The sequence below is a fragment of the Choloepus didactylus genome, chromosome 18, assembly GCF_015220235.1.
Source record: "Choloepus didactylus isolate mChoDid1 chromosome 18, mChoDid1.pri, whole genome shotgun sequence".
Taxonomy (NCBI): Eukaryota; Metazoa; Chordata; class Mammalia; order Pilosa; family Megalonychidae; genus Choloepus; species Choloepus didactylus.
In genome coordinates, this window is record NC_051324.1 from 11,130,562 (window position 1) to 11,154,665 (window position 24,104).

At 56.7% G+C, this 24,104-nt stretch overlaps 1 protein-coding gene across 2 annotated transcripts; it reads left to right on the top strand.

Annotated features, from left to right (window-relative positions):
* The first annotated feature begins 2,393 nt into the window (after nucleotides 1-2,393).
* On the top strand, nucleotides 2,394-23,857 carry DLG4 (discs large MAGUK scaffold protein 4). Of its 2 annotated transcripts, none has more exons than XM_037808209.1 (20): nucleotides 2,394-2,755; nucleotides 10,132-10,197; nucleotides 13,626-13,679; nucleotides 13,831-13,881; nucleotides 14,029-14,153; nucleotides 14,252-14,421; nucleotides 14,525-14,661; nucleotides 14,796-14,940; nucleotides 17,782-18,077; nucleotides 18,263-18,365; nucleotides 18,466-18,580; nucleotides 19,763-19,939; nucleotides 20,241-20,277; nucleotides 20,370-20,397; nucleotides 20,514-20,561; nucleotides 20,642-20,743; nucleotides 21,097-21,269; nucleotides 22,199-22,308; nucleotides 22,824-22,915; nucleotides 23,115-23,857. In XM_037808209.1, the coding sequence occupies exons 1-20, from the start codon at nucleotides 2,726-2,728 to the stop codon at nucleotides 23,219-23,221; spliced, it is 2,166 nt and encodes a 721-aa protein (XP_037664137.1). In that variant the 5' UTR covers nucleotides 2,394-2,725; the 3' UTR covers nucleotides 23,222-23,857. The 2 variants fall into 2 exon arrangements, with proteins under 2 accessions (XP_037664137.1, XP_037664136.1); XM_037808208.1 differs by having other exon boundaries at nucleotides 2,395-2,755; nucleotides 13,822-13,881.
* The last annotated feature ends 247 nt before the right edge of the window (nucleotides 23,858-24,104 follow it).

Consider the following 24,104-nt stretch of genomic DNA (forward strand, 5'->3'; position numbering starts at 1 on the left):
GCCCGAAGCTCAGACCTAGCGCTTAGCCCCGCCCCCAGCAGCCCGGGCCCCCTACCGTCGACTCATCCTCCACAATGCACCGCGAGGCGGGCGGGCGGGGCTTCCTGGCGCCGGGCATGCTGGGAGCCGCAGTCCCGGAGCGCCCCCCGGGCCCCGCATCCTAACTGACCTGTAGTGATCTCCAAGCGTCACTTGTCCCCTCAAACTCCCTCATCCCCCCTCTCCTCCTCGGGAGGGATGGTGAGATAGGATGGGACGGAAGAGGGAGGAGCTGAGGCAACTGCAGCCGGAAGGATGGAGGGTAGACTGAAGGGAGGACTTCCCAGGTAGCATTAGAAGGGAGAAGTTGAAAGACAAACGTAAGATGAACTCCAGAGGCAGAGACATGGAGAGACGACTCTTGCATTCCCAAAAGACATCAATCCATCACTTTCCAAACAAAAACCAAAGGGAAGGGAATGGTTGGGTGGGGACTCAAGCTAGGGTGTGTGTGTCCCAAGCCTATCCTCTTGAGACCTAGGAAGTGGCGCTCTCGACGCAGCAAAAATTTCACGGTAGATGGGACTCCCACCCTGTGTTCACTGCCTCCCTCCAGGGCCTCTGAGACCTTGCTGGTCACCCATCTCTCCCTGCCCTCTGCTCCTTCCAGAACCCATTGTGCCCAGGCTAGACCTCTGTGCAGACGGATTCCTCTCAGGCCTGAACAGAGCCCTAGGAATCCTTACGCTCTCTCTTTCTCTCTTTCCCACGCTTCCGTGTCTGCTGACCCTGCCCTGGGTCAAGAAATCCCCGGTAATCTACACCCCACTTCTGCAGTTCCCACTGGGGAAAGGCCCAGGAGGAGAGAGCTGAGCTCAGCTTCCTTTCCTTTTGTGCTGCAGGAGCCTCCTTGGGGGGAAAAAACTCTCTTCCAGCCCCTCAGGCAAGTAGCTAAATTATAGCTCATTTGGGGCAGAGGGGCCAGGGAATGTGGAGAAAGGGGGTGGTGCCTGGGGACCTGGGAAGGAGGGACCAGTAGGGACAGGTCAGTCAGAGACTGATTCCTTTCCCCAGCAGCTAGAACTGGGGGGGGGGAGAGAAGGCAGCTCACCAGGGGATTAGGGAGATTAAAATGAGAGGCGAGACAGATGCCTGAGAGAGATGTCTGAGACACCAAGAGGTGCAAGATGGGGGTCTTTGGGAGGGGACGCCTGGGAGCAGAGTGGGAGGCTGGGCTGAGACTCCCAGATCCTTGTCCTGAATCTTCCCACAGGGTCTGGGGTGAAAGGGCAAAGGGTGACTGTTCGTGTGGGTGTCTCCTGGCCTGACTGTCCCCTCACCTGCATTTCTCCAGCCCCCAGGTCAGCCCTCTGGCTTCTGGCCCCCCCACTATTGCGGTGGGCACCCCCACTCCTCACGGTGCTGCACAGTGACCTCTTCCAGGCCTTGCTGGGTGAGTAGCCCCAATTTTCTGGGGATCAGTGGTGGAAAGGGCTGGCCCAGTCCCCTGAGGGCTGGTTAGGACCCTGGAGCCTGCTGGAGGAGCTGGGGCCTTCCAGACAACAGTGACAGGAGAGACCCGGATGGGGAGGGTAACTCAGCTCCGTTCTGTGACAGATATTCTGGACTATTATGAGGCCTCCATCTCAGAGAATCAGGTAAGGGGGTGGAGGCCTGGGGGTGGGGGCCTGACCTGCTGAGGGGGCCGGTAGGGCTGGAGAGACAGGAAAGGATTGCTAATATTTCATGGAAAACTGGGGGTCCCGGTGAGGGAATCTCAAGTCAGGGGCTTAGGGGCCTGGGGGCACCTGAGAATATGCTCCCTCCAGCCCTTCTCCCTCTCGCTTCCCCCTTTTCTCTGCCTGCCCCAATTTCTGGCAGGAAAGAGTCCAGGACACAATTATTTTCCAGGCTTCCTCCTGGGAACCCTGAGGAAGGAGCAGGTCCCCAGGGATTCCCTCCTGCCAGCCCCTCCCTCACACCCTACCCCCCACCATGGCCTCCCTCCAGGATTTATTCCATGATGGGTGCTCCCGGTCCCAGTGATGGGTGCTCCCTCCCCTAAGAAATGGAATCCGCCCTCCTCCTCTTTGCTGTCGCCCGCTGGTGGCTGGCCAGGTCTCCATGTTTGCCTCGGGGCCCCTCCGCCCCTGGTCGACCTGCCTTCCCATTATCCGGGTTCCTGCCAGCACCGAAGGAGTTAACTCTGCCAAGGCACCCCCCACAATCTCGCTCCTCGCTCTCTCCCTCCCCCTGCTTCCTCTCTCCTCCTCTCTCCCCTTCCCTCCTCGGCTCCACGGCTCCCTCAGCCGCTGCCGCCTCCAGCCCCCCCCACCCCACTCCCCCGCCACGGCCCTTAGCCCCCGGCCTTTAGGCGAGACCCCCCCTCCCCCGGGGCTCCCCGAAATCCACTTCCCCTCCCCCATCCCATCTCATGCCCCAGCTCCCGAACCCCGGGGCTGCCAGCCCCCGGTGCCCCAGCCCCTCCTGAGAATCGGGGTGTGCTCCCCAGACCCCCTCCCCTCCATTGGGGACCCCCTTTTAGGGCCCCCTTTCCCTCCCTCCCACGCTCCCCTCCCCTTCCCTTCTCCAACCCTCTCCTTCCCCTCTCACCCCTCCCCCCATCCTGGCCCCCCCTGCAAAAGTGGGGTGCGGAGGGGGGAGGGGTGAGAACCTGCGGAGGGGAGGAAGGAAACTCCGATGAAGTCAGAGCCCCTTACCCGCCGCCGCGGCCAGGCCCCCCAACATGGACTGTCTCTGTATAGTGACAACCAAGGTAAGCGTGATGGGGGGGTGATGGCTATGAACGCGGGTGGGGTGGGTATGAGTTTGTGGGGGGTTAGGCAGGCCTAATCTGGGGCTGGGAGCTCTGGAGGGCAAGCATCAGAAATAAATGTATCTGGGGGTCATAATTTAGTTTTGGGGTGCACATCTCAAAAAAGGCTGGGTTCGGCCACAGGTGCCCCCTGGAGTGATCCCTTTATACCTGTAGAGAAATTGAAATTTTGGGGTGTTCTGTGGTTTGGGGGGGTCTTGTGGGTTTGGGGGTTCACCAGTGATGTTTGAGGGAGACTTATTTAAGGAGAAGCCTGGCTCACATGGGAGTCCTGCTTGTGTATGTTGGAAGGTGGGCTAAGTGGAGGGGGGTTGTCTGTTTCCCTCCTGGGGGACAAACTGGCTTCCAGGTCCTTTTCCAATTTTGAGGGGTTCTTGTGTGTGTGGGGAGGCAGAAGGTTATTGGTTGTGAGTGCCTGACTGGTTTGAGGGTGTCAGCTGGCAGGGAAGAGGTGGGCCTTCAGTTTATAGAACAAGCATCTTGTGATAAATATATTTGCGGGGTACACCATCAATTTGAGGGAACTGCTAATCTGGGGGTTTGATCATATGGAATGGGGATAGTTGGGAGTTGTCAGAGGGCCAGGGCCTGACACAGGATCACCTGAGGGAATGGACCAGGTGAGGTTAGGATTTCGGGTACTCCCGTGGGAGATGGTGGGTTGCAGCAGCTGAGGTTGCCAGCTCTTGAGAAGGATGAGGTTTCCAGAGACGGGATTTGAGGAGGGGGACCAGGTGGATGGTGTGAAATTTGGGGGTGGCCCAGGCAGGTGCCCAGTCTTCCCATCTCCTCCCACACTGCATCTACCCCTGGACGAGAAAAAGGGAGAAGGGCAGATGGAGGGGAAGGCTCTGGCTACCCCTGACACTTGGGATCAGGGTGGGGGGAGGACACCTGGATGTAAGGGTCCCTGAGGATTTATGACTGAGGTTACTGGGGTGAAAAGGAGTGGGAGGAGGGCAGGGCTGGTGGCAGCCAGAACCCCTTTAAGGTTTTCCCTGTGGTTGGACCCTGGAACGAACAGGAGATCTTGGTGGGATGCAGAATACCTAGGTCTCTGCTGGGAGACTCTGGGATTGGAAAGCTGGGTGCCTGGTGTGTGGAGGGAGGCTTGGGCGGGTGGCAGGCAGCTGGGGGCTGGGGGGTGGGACAGGAAGTGGGGGCCGGGGGGAGGTGGGGTCCGGGTGAGTCACAGGCTGGGGAGGGGGTTATATTTAGTGGGAACTGCAGCTTCTCAAGGGAGGAAGCTGAGGACACACATGTTCCCTGCCACAAACTCACACATGTGTGTACACATGCGTTGTGCACGTGTGAGCATGGATGGAACAGAGTGGTTGAGGACCTTTGGTTCTGGAACCCCTAATGCCTTCCCAGGGCTACTTGCTTGGCCCTCATTCTGTGGCCCATCTGCCTAGGCCACCCCCAAATTTCAGTCTGCTCTCCTCCGTCCCTGGGCCCTTTTCGTAGATCTTTGTGCCTCAGTTTCTCTGGCCCAGCCTCCTTTAATGTGCGCCTGATGCTCTGCTCCTCCTGGGTCCATCAGATCTCTGGCTGTGGTCTCCCCGTGTACAGGTGTATATAGGAAACCCGTTGGAATGTGTGGGCTCTGCTTCCAACACTTGAACACACATATGCGAGAGAGGGGTGAGGGGCTTGCCTGCTCTGGCAGCTATTCTCAGGGGGGCTTATTCACCCCTCCCCCACAGATGCCTACAGAGGGTCATGCATTTGGGGCCTTACAGAGGCGTGGAGACAGAGGCTTGCCACATTCCGTGGCCGGAAAACTTGTTTGCCTCGCGACGGCGGGGACTCCAACTCCCATAAGGCCCCGAGGCACAAGATCCCTTAATATTCGAAGGTTGCTGCCCATCGGGCTTTTGGGAGTTGTGGTTCAACTCTATCCAGGGCAGCAGAGGGTTGCCCAGGGGGAGCCAGCAGGGGGCACACCGCTCCTGCCCCCCCCCCTTCCTAAATGCTGGGTGGAGTAAGCAACGCTCAGGCTGCTTGCGGTCGCCGATCTCCCCAGCACTGTCTGAGAGCCCTCCATCTTTCCTTGCCTATATTTAGGCTCCTGCCGCAGTAATTTAGGGAACCTTTATCCGATACCTACTATGTGCCAGGCCCCGTGCTTTGTGCAAACTCTGCCTTACAGCTTTCACTTGGTCTAACTCCGTGCCTCTCTCTCTGCCGGCATCTCGGTCTCGGCATCTCTTTCTCCCACTCCGCCCCCGTCCCTGCCCCCTTCTCCCCGCGCGGCTGCCGCCGTTGCCATGGTAACCGGCGACGACTGAAGTTGCGTGGCTGACTTGAGGGCCGGACGAGGGTGGCGGAGGGCGGAGCAGAACGAGTGGGGGAGGGGAGAAAGTGGGGAAAAGACGGGGGGTATTTGGCCAGAGTCCCGGAGGCGAAGCGGTTAAACCCTCCGGGTGGTCCTTATTGGACAAAGCTAAGATGCTGGGGGCGGGGCAGTTTGGCCAACGGCCTCATTCATTGGCCGATAGAGGCGTGGCGGAGGGACAGTGTGGGCGAGGCCGGGGAGCGAATGGGCGGGAAGTGGACGGAGGCGTGGTTTCCTGGAGGCAAGTGGGCGGGGTCTGGCGTAGTCTGTTGAGGGAGGCGGAGCAACATCCCCCGGGAAGGGGCGGGGCCTCGGGGCTGGGTTACCTGACCCAAATGGGGCGGGCCTTGACCAAGGAGGGGCGTGGCGTAGTTCCCATGTGTCACCCAGGGAGGCAGGGTGTGAGGGCCTTGAGGTCAAAATCACTGTGGAGGCATAGGGGTCTTTGGAAAGGAGAATCCGGGATCAGGGAGATCTGACGTCTCAATTTTCCTAAGATGGAGGGCTGTTCAGATTTCATCAGAGCACCCCTCCTACCTCAGCTCTGTGTTCCAGGGAGATGGTTGCTAGGCGACAGCGAAGTCCTCGATTGCCGAGTTGCCAGGCAACGGGGAAACGGAAAATGGAGGGAAAAAGGAAATGGGGAGTGGGGGAGGGTCCTAATGGGCCATAGCGCCCACTGGTGGAGAACCAGTGCATTTTCTATTCTAGAAGGAATTTCGAGTCCGGGCCTTTTCCGTACTGGCTGCCTCGAAGAAGCCAATCCCGCTGTGAAACTGGGGCATTGGGGGTCATCTTGGGGGCACATTAACAGATGCCAATCATCGAGAAGAGATGGGGCATGGATGAGATTCTGGGGAAAGTCGGTCCTTTCTGCTATGTGTGGGCATTTTAGAGGAGCCAGAGAGCAAATTTGAGGAGACCACTCTCGGAATTTTAAGGGCTGGAAATGTTGGCGTTCAATGGGAGAATATTTGGAAGAGAGGCTTTCAAGTTCAGGTGTTTGGGAGAACATGGAAGCCTCTGGAGCGACCTGAGGCAGTTGGTTTGGGGTTTTATGGAAGATTTTCAGGTCTCTGCAATTTGCAGGCCAGATCTTATTTGGGTGAATATTTTTTGAGGCTTGGATGTCGAGGAGATATGTTTGGGAGCATCTGCAATCTGGAATTCAAAGTCAGGGAGATGTAGGGAAGGCAGGCAGAAAAAGGAGTAAGGGAATAAGGAAATATCTTTTAAGTTAAGGATTTGGGAATAAATTGAAGAGACTGCAATTGAATTTGGAGAGTCAGCTTTAGGGTAGATTAAGGATTCCCTGAAATGGGAGTGTGATGGTGTTGGGGACTGATATATGAGAAAATCATGAGTATCTCATTAAATTCAGAGATTTGGACCATCCTCAAACAAATCTGAGGACTCCTTTGGATGTCTACATCAGAGAAGGGTAATACTTGCTCTAATTTCAAGGTCTCTGTTAGTGGATTTGGGGATAGATGCGATTTAGAAAGGGCTGATTTATGGGATTTATGAATTTGAGGACACAAGGATCTGTGGCCCCCTTAAAATCTTGAAGCATCGTTCTGGCTGTTAGGTGGGGCTGGACTGCAGGGAGATGTCTTGGAATGTGAGGCAATGCTGTCTCCCTTTAACAATCTTTGGCGAGTTTGGTGTCGGGGCGGGGGGCACTGGTGGGAGAGGCAGTTTAGATCCCTTGGGGGTTCTTAGGAAGTGAGAGAGAAGTCCTGCTTCCTTCCTGGTCCCCTGGGAATGAGGAGAGGACTAGTGAGGTTTTGGAATGGTTAGGGGTCTGGTGATTTGGGGAATGGTGGAAGATTAGATGGAATAAGGGGTTCTTAAGGAGAGCGAAGAATTGGTAAATTTTATGAATGTCTCTATTTGTAGAGGGATTGGAATAGGAGTACGCCGTGGGATGTGAAGTCCACCGAGAAACAGCTGGAACCAGGGAAGTTAGTGGCTAGGAGGGTCTCCCCTCACCCCTCTCTCCCATCGTGACGCTCTCCCGCACTGCGCAGGCGCCGCTCCCCCCTCACCACCCCCCCTCCGGCCGCAGCCTCCTGTCGCCGCGGCCGCCGCAGCCCCCGCCCCTCTGCCCCTCCCCCTCCCCTACCCTGGGACCCTTGCTATCCCACCCATCCCCTCCCCTCAATCCCCTTCCCCTTCTCCATGTCGGCTCGGAACAGATTCGCCTCCATGTGTCTCTGCGTGGTACGTGCCGCGGTATGGGCTCCGGCCCCGCTCCCCTCTTCCCGGACTCCCCAAATCTCGAGGTGCAAGCTTCAAGTGCTGTTGCTCTTCCCTCTGCTTGGCGCAGGGTCTCTGGGTTGCAGCTTTCTCGCGGACAGGCACAGTGGGTTGTCCTTCTTATCATCATCCACTTTTACTCACACCCCTCTATTTTGGGGGTGCCAGCCTGGGTTGCAGGTCATCTAGTGCAAATGGGCTCCAAGGGGGGAGGAACAACAGCAAACCCGTCTGTCTCCCCAGGGCTTTTACTTGTCTTATGCCCTAACATATTGGGGATGTCAACTTGGTCCCAGTAGCCTATGAGTCGTGGTGGGTCAGGGGCCTGAGTCCCAGCCGGGTAAAAGGGGGATCCCCCTTTCCTGCCTCCCTGCTTTAGTGGCCCTATAATCCAGGTTTGAGGAGTACTGAACTGAACCCCACCCTCCCCACCCCACCCAGTTTGCAGTTTCAGAATTACTCCCCCCCTCCCCCAGAGACGACTGCTTGCTTTTTTTTTTTCCTCCCCCTTATTATATATACATTGAAAATTTTCAGGGATGGAACTTAGGCCCTAACCTCCTCCAGTAGCATTCTGGGAACTTTGGTGCTCCTTCCTTGCTCCCCATCTCCCTCTCCCAGACACCCCTCCCTGCCATGGGGGTGGGGCCAGGAGAGACGTCTGGGGTCTCACTGTGATTAAGTTTACCATCATTGCCCCTCTAGAATGAACAATGAAATGTCCCTCTTCACACTTCCATTTCCTTTAGGTGCACCCTGACAGTTTCTTCATCAGATTCAGGAATTTTCTATTTGAGGTGGGATGAAGATGGACGGTGATAGGGCTCAAAACCTCCCCCAGACTCCAAAATTTAGAGGTGCATAGTTGGCCCTGGCTCCTTTATCATGTAGGGAATTGGGGGTCCTTGTGAAGTTAGACAGGAGAGCTGCTCCCCCCCTTTTCCACCCCAAACTCCACCCCCTCTAGTTCTGGGGTACAGTCATTCAGCTCCCGCACTGTCCAGGCTGAAGACCAACTTCTTGGGGTGTGGAATGAACAGCATCGTTCAGTGCATAGAATTCTGTGATCCCCAACAGCTCTTGAGGAGGTCTATTGGCTTCCCCCCTTCTCGAATCTCTATTTTTGTGCGCACAGTACTGAAACTTGAGTTCAGGGAACTCTCTCCAGGTCCGTGGCCCAGAGAATAGACCTATCTTGGTGAGCCCCTATTTTCCTTCTTTAAGGCTCCTTGAATTTATTGGGGCGCATCATGATTCTAGTTGTTTCTATATCCTGGGTTTTGGAGGGCATATCCCTCCTCCCCTTCTCTTAGCCTGGGGCCAAAGATGGGTTACGTCTTCAGCCTTTGTCGGTCATCCTCAGAACTTTCTGAACCATGTTCTAGCATCAGGCATTGCCCTTGATAAGCTTCCTCCAGTTTGATATTGTAACTGGCGCCCTCCAAATGTTGGCGTACTCTTAGCTTCTCAGAAACTTTGGGGGGGGGGGAATTCTGCCTTCTCTTTCTATTCATGTATATTGAGGGGTGTGTTCTGTCTTCTCCAGTTACTGAGGGAGCCCTGCATGTGGTCCCCTACTTCCCCGTTGCTGAGCCTGGCATTTGGGAGGGTCTGCTTCCAGGGGGGTCGGCTCCTGAGGAGAGGGCCTGCAGGAGGGCAGAGGCAGATGGGAAGGAGCCACCCTCCACTGCTGTCTCCATCTGCCCTTTTCCTCTCTCTCTAGCCCTCAGTTAATCTCATTTGCTGGTGTCCCTATTAGGCTAGCACGGGAGGCCCCCGAGCTGGCAGGCAGTTAGCCGGGCAGGGAGTTAGGGGTCATGGTTGAGTCTTTCACCACCCCATAAGGCCAGAGGGAGACCTGGGGATACACTCTGAGGCTCAGCCCTCTACCCCCTTCCTGGGACCCATTCCTGCCCCCCTCCTGAGTCCCCTTCCTTCCTCCCCCTTCTTTCCCCATCCCCTTCCAGCATATCCGGATTAGCTGGCTAGGCTGTGGGCCATGGTGGGGAGGGGGGCTAGACCCCTGGGCCCCTTTGCTGACTGCTTGGGAACCCCTGAGGCCGGGGGAGGCTTAGCCTTGGCCTCCTGGGCAGCTGAGGTTGAAGGGCACAGCCGCGCTCCCTGCCTCGGGCCTGCCAGGTGCCGGGGGGCCCATCAATCCCGGGCTAGAGGCTGCAATGGGGAGACTGAGGCAGTGAGGGTGGGGGTGGGGTGGAATGCAGAGCTGGGGTACTGGAGGAGGGAGGCTGCAAAGTGGAAGTTGGAATGGGGAATGACATTAAGACAAATAGGGAAGCAAAGATGTTAGGGATGGGACTTAGAGAATGGGGGTACAAGTGGCAGAGGGGTTGGAGCTCTGAGGATGGAGGAACTTGAAGAGGAAGATGTGGGAAAGGGTTGAAGAACCAGATGTGGAAGCAGGGCATATGTGGAGGTGGGAAGCCAGGGTCCTAGGATGTGAGGAATGGGAGTTGGGGGGGTGGGGCTGGGACCTGTGGTGCTGGAGCCCCGGCGGGAGAGGGGGCTGCGGGGAGGGCGGCGAGAGGGGAGCCAATGGGCTGGAGGCGAGGGCGGGGGAGGAGCTGGCCAGGCCCCCGGGGGCCTCCCACACTGCGCTGGCGGGGACGCGGGGACGCGGGGACGCGGAGGCGGCCTGGCCGGGCGGCCTGGAGCCCCGGGCGCTGGCCGGCCCCAGCGACGCTTCCGTCCCTGTCCCCAGAAATACCGCTACCAAGATGAAGACACGCCCCCTCTGGAGCACAGCCCGGCCCACCTCCCCAACCAGGTAAACGCCCCCGCGCTGGTGCACGTGGCGGAGAGGAACTTGTCCCACCTCGAGGCCGTCCGTGGGGTCGTGGGCCACGCCCACCTCTCCCCCCTCAAGGTAGGAGACCCTGGCGGCCCCCTCCCAGGTGCGGCCCTCGGAGGAGCCTCGGAGCTGCAGCGACCCCCAAGGGGCCGGTAGGGCGAGTGACAAAGGGGAGGGAGGCTGGAACTGGGGAGGGGTCTGGGGTTGGCCCCCGGGGCCTGACGGCTAGGGCATTTGGGGGGCTGGAAACACCTTGGTCCCAGAGAGGAGAAACCGAGGCCAGGCAAGTGAGAGGGGGTGCTGAGCTCAAAGCCAGGGTGTGTGAGTGTGTGTGTGTGTGTGTGTGTGTGTGTGTGTGCGCGCGCGCGCGCGCGCGCGAGTGTGAGTTGAGATGTGTGCATTCCCCAGGATGTGCCTGCGGCCCTGCCCTCTTCATTCCTTCACACCCCCCACCTCCATTGCTGGTTTTCTGGGTCCCCAGCTCTGTTCAGAGCTCCTGCCGCCCTCATTTGCTCGTCCTTGTCCCCATCCTCCCCACCCCCACCTCTGGGCCTGGCTGTCCCTGTCCTGAGTTTCCAGCCCTTTCCATCTGCCTGGCCTGAGACTGCTTCATGGGGCTTTCCAGACTCGGTCCCCAGTCCCTCCTGCACCCTCCCCCTGCCTTCCCTCCCGCTGCCTGGCTGGTTCCTGATGCGTCTCTGTCTCTCTCTCTTCTTCCCACGCACGCTCATTCTCCCTCTCCGTGGTCCCCGGCTCAGGCCTCTGTGGCCTGATCTGTCCTCTCCCACCGGCAGCCGGCTCCCTGTCTCCCACTTAGCCCCTTCCCTCTCCATCTCTATCTTCTCTCCTCTCCTCCTCCTTTCCACCATGCCTCCCCTCTCTCAGCTCTTGGGCTGTCACCTCCACTCATATCTTCTTTCTGTCCCCCCTCTTGTCCCCCCATTATCATTCACCACTACCTGTTTCCCCTTCTCCCCCTTCTTGGTGCCCACAGTGTGTTTTTCCTTCTCCAGCTCCGGGAAGTCCTTGTTTCTGAGATCTTCCATTTTCCAGGCCCCTTTCCATCTTCTTCCCTCTCATTCTTCTCCCTTTTGGGGACTCAGAATGGGGAGGAATGGAGAGTACCAAGCAAGCTGTGAGATGGAGAGGAACTTGATGGGGCTGTGGTTGGGGACTCCAGGATGCTGTGGGATGTCCCAGGAAGGGGGAGGTTTCTGAGCCTGGGATGCAGAGGCAAGAAGGGGGCAGCAGAAAGCCCCGTGGTGAGAAGGAGGTGGCAGGAGAGGAGCTGGAGGTGGGGGAGAAAGACCATTCTGTGGCATGTAGAGAAATGGGGAGACAACAGGAGGGCAGGAGGCCCTGGGGCAGGGTCAGACAAGGATCAGAGTGTGGAATCAGGGCGGCTGATTGGGCTGAGCGAGAGGAAGGATGGGAGGCTCTGGGGGTGGTGCAGTCTCCCGAGGACCCACTGGGGGCTGTTGAGCCCCTGGGAAAGGGGCCAGGGTGTCGGGTAGGTGTCTGGGGTCAGAGCTCAGGAAGCAGAGGAAAGTGAGGGAGAGAATGCTGGAGGCCTGGATTCAGTGTGGGACGGAGGCCTCAGGACAAGGCCTGCGCTGGGGGACTGGAGAAGCCCCAATTTTCAGAGGAGATGGAGAGTGGGTTGAGAAGTGAAGGACTGTGGTTTGGGGATAGACTCTCGGTTTGGAGATGGGGTAAAGGAGGATGGCGATGATCTCTCTGGGGACTCAGAAACTGGGATGGAGGTTGAGGGCAGAGCATGGTGTAGGGATGGGGGATGGAGAATGGAGGCTAGATTGGAAGACAGAAATGGAAAGGGAGGACCGCATAAGGACAGGGATGTAGTTGGAGAGTGTGGGAAGGGGTAGAGACTGAGATGGGAAGCAGATGAAGGTGGCTGTGGATGAAGCATGCAGCCTGGGGAAGGGTGGGGATGGGGATTGAGGAGGGGGTAGGGATGGAGGGTGGACATGTGCCTGCGATTTGGGCAGGGAGTGGATATTGTTGGACAGCAGCATTTGCTGAGAGTCGAAGAGTCAGAGTATGGTGTTAATAGGTTTATGGGTATGAGCAGCTTGAAAATGGTCAGTGGTTTGTAGGATTGAGCAGTAGGAAAGAGGAGGGACCCCTTTGGGGGGTGAGAGCTGGAAGGAGACTGGGGAATCCGTGATGAGTGCCTCGCGCCTGGTAGGCTCCGAATAAATAATTTGTTGAAGAAGGAGATAGGTTGGGGACCCCGGAAGGAGGCTCTTGGCAGCCTCCCCCATTGCCATGGAGACGTGGCTTCGGTTTCCCTGGCAACCGGGGAAGCCCCTTGGACAGCCCTAAAGCTAGTCTCGCCCGGGTGTCTTCAGCCCCTGCTGAGTCGAGGCCAGTGACGTCAGGGACCCGGACACGCCCCCTTTAACCCTTTCCTGAATGAAGTGGGGGAGGGAGTCGAGGAGGCGGCTGGCACCCGGAAGTCTCTCACCACTCCCCCTTTCCTGGCGTCCTTTGCACAGTGCAGGGTGAGGGGCGTGGGGCAGGAGGAGAAAGGGAGGTTCTTCAAGACGCATTGTGCCCACGACCCTCTTCAGCTGGGACTTCTCAGGACCTGGCTCCCAGGGGCGGGGCCAGGGAGGGGCGGGGCTAGCGGAGCCCTCCCGCATCCGGGAGTCTGGTCGACCCTCGGCCACGCCCCCCGCCCCCGCCTGTTGTCCTGACGACGGGGCCTCCAGGAGGTGGGTCTCCCCAGGCCTCGGCTGGCCTTAGATACCGTTGCTAGGCAACATGGTCCCTAGAGGAAGGGGTGAATTGGGTGGCGGGTGGGTGAGAGGGAGGGAGGGACCTGCAGCTTGGGGGAACCCCGGATTCTCAGGGCTCCGGGTTTAGGGCAAATGTGTGTGTGAAGGAGAGGGGCGCATCCGGGGGAGGGTTAGGAACACATGTGGGTTTATGTGGGGGGATGAGAACAGGGGCGGGGGGCAGGAAGGGGGAGCAGGGCCTTGTGGACATGGGTCCTGGGGTATGTGTGTAGCACATAAGGCATATAACACCCTGCAGTGTTACATCCGGTGAGAAGCTCCCTTTCCCCTCCCCCAAGTCTGCCCCCCCAACCCCCCTTTACCATCTGCTGCTCCCCTCTCCGTCTGGCTGTCTCTCCCTTCCTGCTTCTCAAACACCTCCTTCCACATGCGGGGCCTGGGCTGGGCAGAGAGAGATCCATGCACGTGTGTGTGTACACGTGTGTGTGTAACATGGGTTGAGGCTGGGGCCCTGAGGAGCTCTTGGGGTGGTGCAGGGGGCTTGGCCAAGAGGCTGAAAGGGGAGCTGGGCTGGGAGGACCCTGTTACAGGATCCTTCTTGAACCCAGGCTCAGGCAGCTTTTCATCTTTTTCTGCTCATAGGCCAGTTCTCCTCCTGTGATTGTCAACACAGATACCTTAGAAGCCCCAGGATATGTGAGTTGTTTAGATTTCGGGGCTGAGGCCATTGAAGAAGGGAGGAGGGCGAGAGAGAGGGCCTGGGTCGTGCTGCATGGTCAGGGCAGGTGCTGAGGTAGGAGCATCTGTCTCACTGTTTTTGTGTTTCTGGCCCGTGCTGGAGTTGCAGGTGAACGGGACCGAGGGGGAGATGGAATACGAGGAGATCACACTGGAAAGGGTGAGCAGACACTCCCGTCTCATGCTTTCCTCCATGCCTGTGTGTTCTAGGTGGCCAGCCCCTTAACCCTTGTCCCTTCCTATTCTGGCCTCAGTCTCCCAGCTCAGCTCCGAGGGGAGCTGACCTTCTCCCCCTCTTTCTGCCCAGGGTAACTCGGGCCTGGGCTTCAGCATCGCAGGTGGCACTGATAACCCACACATCGGTGATGACCCATCCATTTTCATCACCAAGATCATTCCTGGTGGGGCTGCGGCCCAGGATGGCCGCCTCAGGTGGGGAGAGGAGACAGAGGTTAGGATGCTGGTTCCCTTGAAGGGGAGGGCCGGGGTGGCAGGGAGCTCCTGGCTCAGGCCCATCCTCCTGCCCCCAGGGTCAACGACAGCATCTTGTTTGTCAATGAAGTGGACGTGCGGGAGGTGACCCACTCAGCGGCAGTGGAAGCCCTCAAAGAGGCAGGCTCCATTGTCCGCCTCTATGTCATGCGCCGGAAGCCCCCTGCTGAGAAGGTCATGGAGATCAAGCTCATCAAGGGGCCTAAAGGTAGTAACCCATTTTGTCCCCACCACTGTCCCGACTGTCTGCTGCCCGAGCCGTCTGCTTCCCAGGTATCTGGGCACCCACCTCTGCCCTCCCCTCCACCCAGGTCTTGGCTTCAGCATCGCAGGGGGTGTAGGAAACCAGCACATCCCCGGAGATAATAGCATCTACGTCACGAAGATCATTGAAGGAGGGGCTGCCCACAAGGACGGAAGGTTGCAGATTGGGGACAAGATCCTGGCGGTGAGGACCCCCACCACTTTTCTAGCCCACCGCTGGCTCTGAGCAGGCTCAGGCTGCCTTATCAGTTCAGCCCTAGTGCATCTGCTTTGGGGTCATGTCTAGCTCTGTCTGAGCTCTACTTCCTTTGACCCCAGGTCAACAGTGTGGGGCTGGAGGATGTCATGCACGAGGATGCCGTGGCAGCCCTGAAGAACACGTATGATGTCGTCTACCTGAAGGTGGCCAAACCCAGCAATGCCTACCTGAGTGACAGCTATGCTCCCCCAGACATCACCACCTGTGAGAGTCCTTCATACCCCAGAACTCCTTGTGACCCTTCCCAGTCACCCCCATGACTTCCAGCCCCATGACAGCCCCTGTGGCCATTCCTCTTTGGATTTTCCCCACGAGGTATTCACAAGCTCTGATATTTCCTGTGGTTGGAGAAATGGAAAATCAGCCACCATAGAACTAGTCTCTCTCCCAGAAGGCACAAGGCCCGGATGGTTTTATGCGAATTTTTATCAAACACTGGAGGGATAGTTAATTCTTCTGCTCTTTCAGAGTACAGGAAAAGGTAAAAATTTTCACATCCTGTTTTCATAAGGCTAGTCCAGATATTGACAAAGATAGCGAAAAAGAAAGAAGGCATTAGTGGATTTTGCTTATAAATAGAGATGCAAACATTTAAAGTTAACAGAGTAGCAAACCAAACACAGCAGCATGTTAAGGGAATAACCTAGTCACAAATCAGGGTTTATAGCAGGAGACCAAAGGTGGTTGAAGATCAGGAAACCTGTCAATATGATTCATTGTACTAAAATAATTAAGGAAGAAAAATTACTTAAGATGACTGTAAATAGATGTGGGAAAGGCAGTTGATGAAATTCAACTTCTGTTTTCATATAAAAACTCTTGGTAAACTAGGAAGAGAAGAAATTTTTCTTTACATGATGAAGGGTAGTTAACAGAAACTACAGCAAACATATTTATAATGATAAAATCGTAGCCATGTTGTCCATTATGTCAGGGACCGGGCCAGGATGCCTCATTACTGACGTTACAATTCATTGCTTTAGAACAGGGTTTGTTAACCTCCATGCTGTTGTCATTTGGACCCGATAATTCTCTGTTGTGGAGGCTGTCATGTGCACTGTAGCATGTCTAACAGCGTCCCTGGCTTCTACCCACTAAAAGCCAGTAGTATCCCTCTCCTCCACCAGGTTGTAGCAGTCAAAAATATCTTGCAGTATTAACAAACATCCCTCTGGGGGGCCTGATCACCCCCGGTTGACAACCACTTCTTTAGAGATTTCAGGCAGTATGATAAGACAAGAAGAATAAATACATTTTGAAATGGAGAAACAGAATTATTCTTCTTCATAAATCATATTATTGTCCATGTAGATTAAAATCCCAAGTGAATTAACTGAAAAGCCTCAAAATAATATGGAAGGTTAAAAATGTGACCACGTGTAAGATAAATAACAAGAATTAGTAACTTCCTAGCAATAAAAAAAATGTGATGGGAAAAATCTCCTTTTTACTGTAAGAACAAATTATATAAAGTTCCTCAAAATATAAACTTGAGAAGAAATGTGTAAGATTTTTATGAAGAGAAGTCTGAAACTTTACTGATGGACTTGAAAAAAGACTGGAAGAGATGGGGTGTCACCCCAGGTTTCCAGATGGAAAAACTTACTATTCTAAAGCTCTTCACCTTCTCTGAATTAATCTGTACATTTTATGCAATCCTCATCAGAATTTTAATGTTTGTTTTTCCCCTGGGAACTTGGCAGGTTAATTCTGAAGCTCAATGGGGAAAAATACATTTGGGAAAATAGCTAAGAAATTTTTGGAAAAGAATAATGAGGTGTAATTGCCCTCAGCAAATATTAAGCCTTTAACTGTAAAAACATATTAAAATCACATGACACTATTTCTAAATGCTATAACCTACCAAAAGGAACCTTGGCCCCTTGGAACAAGGGCTGATTCCACACACTGGGCAAGGAAGGATGCAAGATGAGTTTGTAACATCTTTTTATGCTACAAAGCAAGGAAGGTATCCAAGATCACTAGAAGCACATCAGAGACACAGGGGCCTAACTGAAGGGGCTTCTGCTGACCAAGGAGGGAACAATTTGAGAACATTAACCACTGGCCAAAACTCATTAAATATGGTAAAATCCACAAGACCATAATGATACTAAAAAATAATTGGGTACCTTTGGAGGATGCTAGGGAACCAGTTTGTACCGAAAACTGGTAAATAAAGAGAATCAGCAAATGTCCTCAGAGTAACCAATGGGGAAGAAATTTGCATGAATTAATGCTATCCCCTCCCCTGCCTCCAGAAAATAACCAAGTTAGACTATCACCCTTTTGCAGTCTCTGATGAGATAGGAGAACCAGGAGTGACCATCAGTGGCTGCTAAAACTGTTAGGAACAAGGCTGCCCTTGCAGAAGGGTACCAGCTGAGCCCACAGAGGGACCATAACAAGAGACAAGCTGACGGATTGAACCCGGTCGTGATGTGATTGGAAGCACCGAGCATTAGCTATGAAAAACTCTTCTCCCCAAACTGAACTTGAAATCTGATTAAGCTTCTAGAGCAAACCATTGGTTTACAGGAAATACAGGGGCAGAGGCACAGGTTAAACAGCACCCCTGGGAGGCAATCAGTAATTTCCCTGTTAGAATTTCCCTAATAGAATGTGGGGAATTCTATTAGACATGTGACCTAGTTCATTTTCACAAATGAATGGCCAAGGGAGGAAAAAAAAAACAGAGGGAGAGGAATTTTACAGATTGAGAGATGTGAGTGAAACTACCAACAAAAGAAAACCCCAAAAGCATGCTATCGATACCCCATCACCATACCTGGGACATCCTGTAAATTTTGAGTCCAATATCCCCTAGGGGAAACAGCCTCATTGTCACCTGTGAATTCCTGACCCCTGACCCCTGTGATCTTGACGACCCCTTTACCACCTCATCCTAGAGTCTCTGGCTGAGTAACTCTCCCATAGCCTGCGTCTGGCTCCCTGGTTCCCTGGTTCCCTGGGGAGAGGGTGGGGTAGTGGGTGCTTGCTCCCTCCATCCATGCCCCTCATCCTTCCTCCCACATCTTCCCTCAGCTTATTCCCAGCACCTGGACAACGAGATCAGCCACAGCAGCTACCTGGGCACCGACTACCCCACAGCCATGACCCCCACTTCCCCTCGCCGCTACTCCCCGGTGGCCAAAGACCTGCTGGGGGAGGAGGACATTCCCCGAGAACCAAGGCGAATCGTGATCCACCGGGGCTCCACCGGCCTGGGCTTCAACATCGTGGGTGGCGAAGACGGTGAAGGCATCTTCATCTCCTTCATCCTGGCTGGGGGCCCCGCTGACCTCAGTGGGGAGCTGCGGAAGGGGGACCAGATCCTCTCGGTGAGGGCAGGTCTGCCCCCTGCCCACCCCAGCCACTGCCCTCCCCGCAGGGCTCAGCCTACAGCTCCTGGGGTGGGGCTTGGGGTGCGCCCAGGCCTGGGTTCTCTGGCTGGACTTCACTCTCCCGGGACCTGGGAAGGGCCGCTCCTTGCCTCCTGCCTCTCAGACCCTCGTCCTCCCTCTAGGTCAACGGGGTTGACCTCCGCAACGCCAGCCACGAGCAGGCTGCCATTGCCCTGAAGAACGCGGGTCAGACGGTCACCATCATCGCTCAGTATAAGCCGGAAGGTACTGGGCCTGGTGCGCTGGCAGCTTCTGCGGGCTGGGGAGTGGGAGCGGCAGCAGATGGGGGGCAGAGCTCAGGGGCCTCTCTCTTGTCCTTCCTCAGAGTACAGCCGATTCGAGGCCAAGATCCACGACCTCCGGGAACAGCTCATGAACAGCAGTCTGGGCTCAGGGACGGCCTCCCTGCGGAGCAACCCCAAAAGGGGTTTCTACATCAGGTCTGAGGCCCCTGGGCTGGGCTCTTCAAGCCCCTCTAGACTGTTCTTCACCCTGCGGCCACCGCCTGCCGCAGCGGGCACTGCTCCTCCACCCGGCCTGGGCCTGGGCGTGGCCGCACGGGTTCTAAACACTTGGAAATACTCCGTCGACTGGACAGTGGCCATTGTCCCAAGTATCCTCTTAGCACCTGGTCACCCTGGCACTTCCTCAAGGACTCCCAGAGGGTCCCACGTTTTGGCATCTTCAAAGTTTAATACTTGGCATAGCAGGAGGCCTCCAGGACCCTGGTGCCAGTTGTCAACTATTTTGAATAGTGTGAATCCCTGTGGCTGCCCAGCTGTGTTGCATGTGTCTCCCATCTCTTCTTCTGCACTTTGGCTCCTTTGTGGGGCTCCTTGTCCCCAGACTCCTCTTTCTTTCCCTGCCAGCTGTGGGCACCCTGTTTCATGTTTCTGCCGTCACTCCTTCTCTTCTCTCCCTCTGCGATCCTACCCATTCACACAGCCCCCTGGCGCCATCATCTACCCAGACACCCAGCTCAAGCCCTGGTCCTTGCTTGACCCTCTCCTCCCTCCTGGGGTTCAGTTGGTCCTCAAGGTCCTTCAGTTCTGTCTCTCAGGTGACTCCAGATGCTCCTGGAGTTCTTTCTAGTTCTGCGGCTCCGCTCTGTATCTTTGCTGCCTTAGAGGTTGTTCCTTCTCTTGTCCTGACCCCAGGGTTTGGGATTTATTGCCAGGCATCTTATACTGGTAGCCAAAATGCAAACAAGAGCCTTTTTTTTTTTTTTTCTTATTAATTTGAGCAGATTCAAGGTTACCCCCGTGACTTTGTGAGGTGTACATGTATTGCAAACTGCTTTCCTGAGAGGGTGGAGTTCTATCTCTCACAAACCCACAGTTGGTCCCGACCCTGACACACTGTGGACCGAGTGACAGTTGACAGCAGTGGCGATTACAAGTTAGAGTTGAGCTGTTATTTTCCACACACATTTTTGGGGTTCCTCAGGATCTGTGGCACGCATGGGAGGGCCATTATAGGCCCATGCTCTGCTGCAGACCTTTAGCCCAGAATCTCCGGGCTGGGTTCTCCAAGCGGCCGGTGCCCTCCCTGGCCAGCCTCCCGGGCCCCCGCCTTCCTGGAGTCCTCAGCCAGGCCCTGACTGATAGCCACTTGCCCTCCAGGGCCCTGTTTGATTATGACAAGACGAAGGACTGCGGCTTCCTGAGCCAGGCCCTGAGCTTCCGCTTTGGAGACGTGCTGCATGTCATTGATGCCAGTGACGAGGAGTGGTGGCAGGCCCGGCGGGTCCACTCGGACAGTGAGACCGACGACATTGGCTTCATCCCCAGCAAACGGCGGTGAGGCTCCCAGGGCCCACACCCCCCAGCCTCCCTGCCACGGGCCCTGCAGCTCTGCAGGTCCCCCAGGGTGGACCACCCAGAGGGGATGGGTGTGCCCTCTGATTTCCTGGGTTCCGTCTGCCGGGCCCTCCTGGGTTCCATGACTCCCATGAGCCTTTGGGGCAGACAACTCATTTAGGAGCCCAGGGGCCGAGAAGCCGCTGGGGGATGGGGTTTTCAGCTTGGTCCAAAGGGTGGGGGCCTAGGGCTTCTTGCTGGGTGTTTCCCAATTCCCCCATCCCTCCCATGTATCCCACAGGGTCGAGCGACGAGAGTGGTCAAGGTTAAAGGCCAAGGTAGGCGGAGGAGGGGGTGAGCATGCTTGGAAGAGTGGGGGGCTCATGGGGCTGAACTCTAACCAACCACGTGGCCTGCTTTTTCTTCCCAGGATTGGGGCTCCAGCTCTGGATCACAGGGTAGGTAGGGTCAGTTTGGGTAGCCCTGAGTGTCTCTTGACATCCTCAGGAAGGTGGGGCAGGGGCTCAGGGTCCCCCGTCTCAGAGCCCCTCACAGACACCTTAACTCCCACCAGGTCGAGAAGACTCTGTCCTGAGCTACGAGACAGTGACGCAGATGGAAGGTGAGCCCTGGCGTCCACCTCAGCCCCGGCCTCCCAACCCCCCGACTGCCCCCTCCCTGAGCCGGGCTCTCTCTCCCCAGTGCACTATGCTCGCCCCATCATCATCCTCGGGCCCACCAAGGACCGCGCCAATGACGACCTTCTCTCCGAGTTCCCCGACAAGTTTGGGTCCTGTGTTCCCCGTGAGTGCTGGGCCTTGGATGGAGGGGAGGGTCGGGCTGGGGGAGGGCCGAGAGCCCCTTCCATAGGGGCCGTAGGCAGAGCCCTCTGAAGGCATCAAGGAGGAGGAGGTCAGAAGTTTGTCAGAAAGGGGGCTTCTCAGCCACCCTCATGTCGTACATGTCGTACACTCGCCCTTCTCAGGCCAGGGACACGGGAGACCCCAGAGGGTTCTGGGAAGGGCTGTTCTATCACTCCTCAGTCTTCACCTCCCCAGCCACCCTCCATCCCTGAAGGACTGATCAGGCAGGGTGGGGTTTCACGCGCTGGAGGAATGGTGGTCAGATTTCTGGGGGGTGGGCTGACTTCCTGGCAGATACGACCCGGCCGAAGCGGGAGTATGAAATCGACGGCCGGGATTACCACTTTGTGTCATCCCGGGAGAAAATGGAGAAGGACATTCAGGCGCACAAGTTCATTGAGGCCGGCCAGTACAACAGCCACCTGTATGGGACTAGCGTCCAGTCTGTGCGAGAGGTGGCTGAGCAGGTAGGGTCTGCTGGGCACCCGGTCCTCCTCCCCCCCACCGCCCCCGTTGCCTCCCCCCAGCTCTCTCTAACTCTCTTTCTCTCTGTCTCTTTCCCTGCTGGGTCTCGACTCCGACCCACTCCTCCATCTCCTTCTCCTCTTGGGCCACTCTGCCTGCCTGCCTGCTCCTCTGCACCCCCCTCCCGCCTCCCTCGCTTCCTGACCCCAAACTCCCCGCCACCATCTGTCCCCTTTCTCTCCTTCTCCCTCCACTGCACCCCATTTTTCCTCTCTTCCTGTGGCTTCGTCTTTGACTTCGTCCCTCCCTCTTTTCTGACTTCCCTCTCCGGTCTCTCCCCTTTCCCCTCACCTTTTCCTGGGGTCCCCTCTCCCACTCCTCTGCTACCTCTTTTTCCCTGCTGCTCCCCACCCTGCCCTCCTTCCTCCACGGCTCCTCCTTTCTCCATCTGCCTCTCCTTCCTCCCATCTGTCTCCTTGTTCCTTCCATCTGTCTGTCCTCTGTCCGTCCTCCCTCTATCCTACTTCTTTTCTCCTTTTCCTTTACTATTCCCCACCACCTGTATCATTCTTGCCTTCCACACCCCACCCTGCTCACTGCCACCCCCTCTTGCCCCTGCTCTGACCCCCTCCTTGGGGCCCCTACCTGCCTCTTCCTTACCCCTTCCCCATTCCGTGGCGGATGCCCTCCCGCCTGGCTGGATCTCTTGCCTCGCTCTCTGTCTTACCCTTTCCTTTTTCTCTCTGTCACTCTGCCTGTCCATACCCCCTTCCCACCCTGCTTCTCTCTGCCCGTCTTTTGACATCCGTCTCACTTCCCTTTTGGCCAATGCCCATTCCCCACTTTTCCATGCACCGTATCCTGTCCTGGCCCCTCTGTCTGTCTTCCTGCCACCTGCCGGTCCCCCTGCACCCGCCCTGCCTGCCCCCAGGGGAAGCACTGTATCCTCGACGTCTCGGCCAATGCCGTGCGGCGGCTGCAGGCGGCCCACCTGCACCCTATCGCCATCTTCATCCGCCCCCGCTCCCTGGAGAATGTGCTGTGAGTATGGTCCCGGGGGCCTCCCCTCCCCTCCCCACGCCTGCTGCCCTGCACTTTGGAAGGCCTCAGCGTCGCGTTGCACTTTCCCCTCCGAACCCCGGACAGTGGCTCCAGCAGCCTTTGATGGGCATCTGCACCGGAAGCCAGAGGATTCAGGGACTTCAGGCTTTCCGCTTTCTCACGCTTGCTCCTGCCTTGGGCAGGACTACAACTCCCAGCAGCCCACGGGGCACATATCCGAGGGGTGAGCCGGAGTCGCAGGGTCTTCTGGGAGTTAGAGTCCCAGTCCCTGCCCTGAGGCCCAAGGCAGTTAAGGACGAGGCTCTGCAGAGGCCCCCTGGAGAGGCCGCGCCCTCTGGGGTGGGTCAGCTGTGGCCCCAGAGCATACGGGGAATTTTAGTTTCAGGCACGTGCAACATATAAAAAAAATCAGTTGCAATGTCACATCTCTGGAGGGAGGAGAGAAAACGCAGGATGGGACCCACCCTGAGGCCTGCACCTCTCCTCATTCACAGAGAGATTAACAAGCGAATCACAGAGGAGCAAGCCCGCAAAGCCTTCGACAGAGCCACCAAGCTGGAGCAGGAATTCACAGAGTGCTTCTCAGGTGAGGCTGCTCTGCGGCCGCTGCCAGCACCCGTGGCACCCGCGTCCACATTTGGGACAGGTGGCCCCGCTGGGGGGCAGTTTAGAAAGGTGCCCCCTTTGGGTGGGGCAGCTCCGTGGGCATGTGGCGTGGAGGGTCAGAAAAGGGGGCCACAGCCCCTGGCACCCAGGCCTCACTCCCCACCCCACCCTGCCCCCAGCCATCGTGGAGGGCGACAGCTTTGACGAGATCTACCACAAGGTGAAGCGCGTCATCGAGGACCTCTCAGGCCCCTACATCTGGGTCCCGGCCCGAGAGAGGCTCTGACTGCTGCCCGGCCTGGCCTGGACTCACCTCCCTTGCCCGGGCCCCGGTCTGGACTGAATCGCTCGAGCCCTTCGCAACCCCAGCCTCCCTCCCACCCCTTCTTATTTATTTCCTTTCTAACTGGATCTAGCCCACTGGAGGGGGGACACTCCTCTGCATGTATCCCTGCACCCCAGAACTGGGCTTCTGAACCCCAGGAAACTGGGGTCTGGGGGGGGAGCTGGGCTCCTGGTCCCGAGCCCTTGCTCCTCAGGACCCCCACCCCTGCCCGCCCCCAACGCACACACAAACCCATCGGGGGCCACCTGCCCTCCCCCCTCTTCTCCCACACACATTCCAGAAATCAGGGGCCCCCCTCAAGGAGCACCCTGTTGCAGGGGTGCAGGGCCGCAGGCCTCCGCTTCTCCTGAGGCAGGGTCTGGGCTCACCCCTGTCCCCATCATGACTCCCCATGTCCCTTAATTTCTCATTTATTTTTTTCCATTTTTTTCCTTCTCAAAGGTGGTTTTTGGGGGGATAAGTGGGGGGACTCCACTGTGGGCCCCCTGCCTTCCACATGCCCCTCACCTTTTTTCTTTGCCGGTTTGCATGAGTGGAAGGTCTAACTGTGGCTTTTTTTTTTTTTTCTGGGATTTTTTTTGGGAAAGGGGAGGGATGGGTCTAGGGTGTGGGGAAGTGGGAGGGAGGGTGGGGGGCAGGGGTCGGGGGTCTGGGAGCCAGGGGATGACTGGAAATGCTGCCGCCTTCTGCGATTTATTTATTTTTTTCTTTTGAGAGAGCGAAAGGAAGAGATAGATACTTGAAACTCGGTGTGTGGCCTGGTTATTTGGGGCCCCGGAGTGGAGGGAGAGGGGGTGGGGATATGGGGGTGGGGGGTCTGGTA

Excerpts from the sequence above, each read along its gene's own strand:
- DLG4 (XM_037808208.1), top strand. The coding sequence starts at position 2,726 with ATGGACTGTCTCTGTATAGTGACAACCAAG. Across the intron at positions 13,680-13,821 it reads CCTTAGAAGCCCCAGGATAT|GAGTTGCAGGTGAACGGGAC; the intron begins GTGAGTTGTTTA and ends TGGCCCGTGCTG. Across the intron at positions 20,278-20,369 it reads GGTCAAGGTTAAAGGCCAAG|GATTGGGGCTCCAGCTCTGG; the intron begins GTAGGCGGAGGA and ends TTTTCTTCCCAG.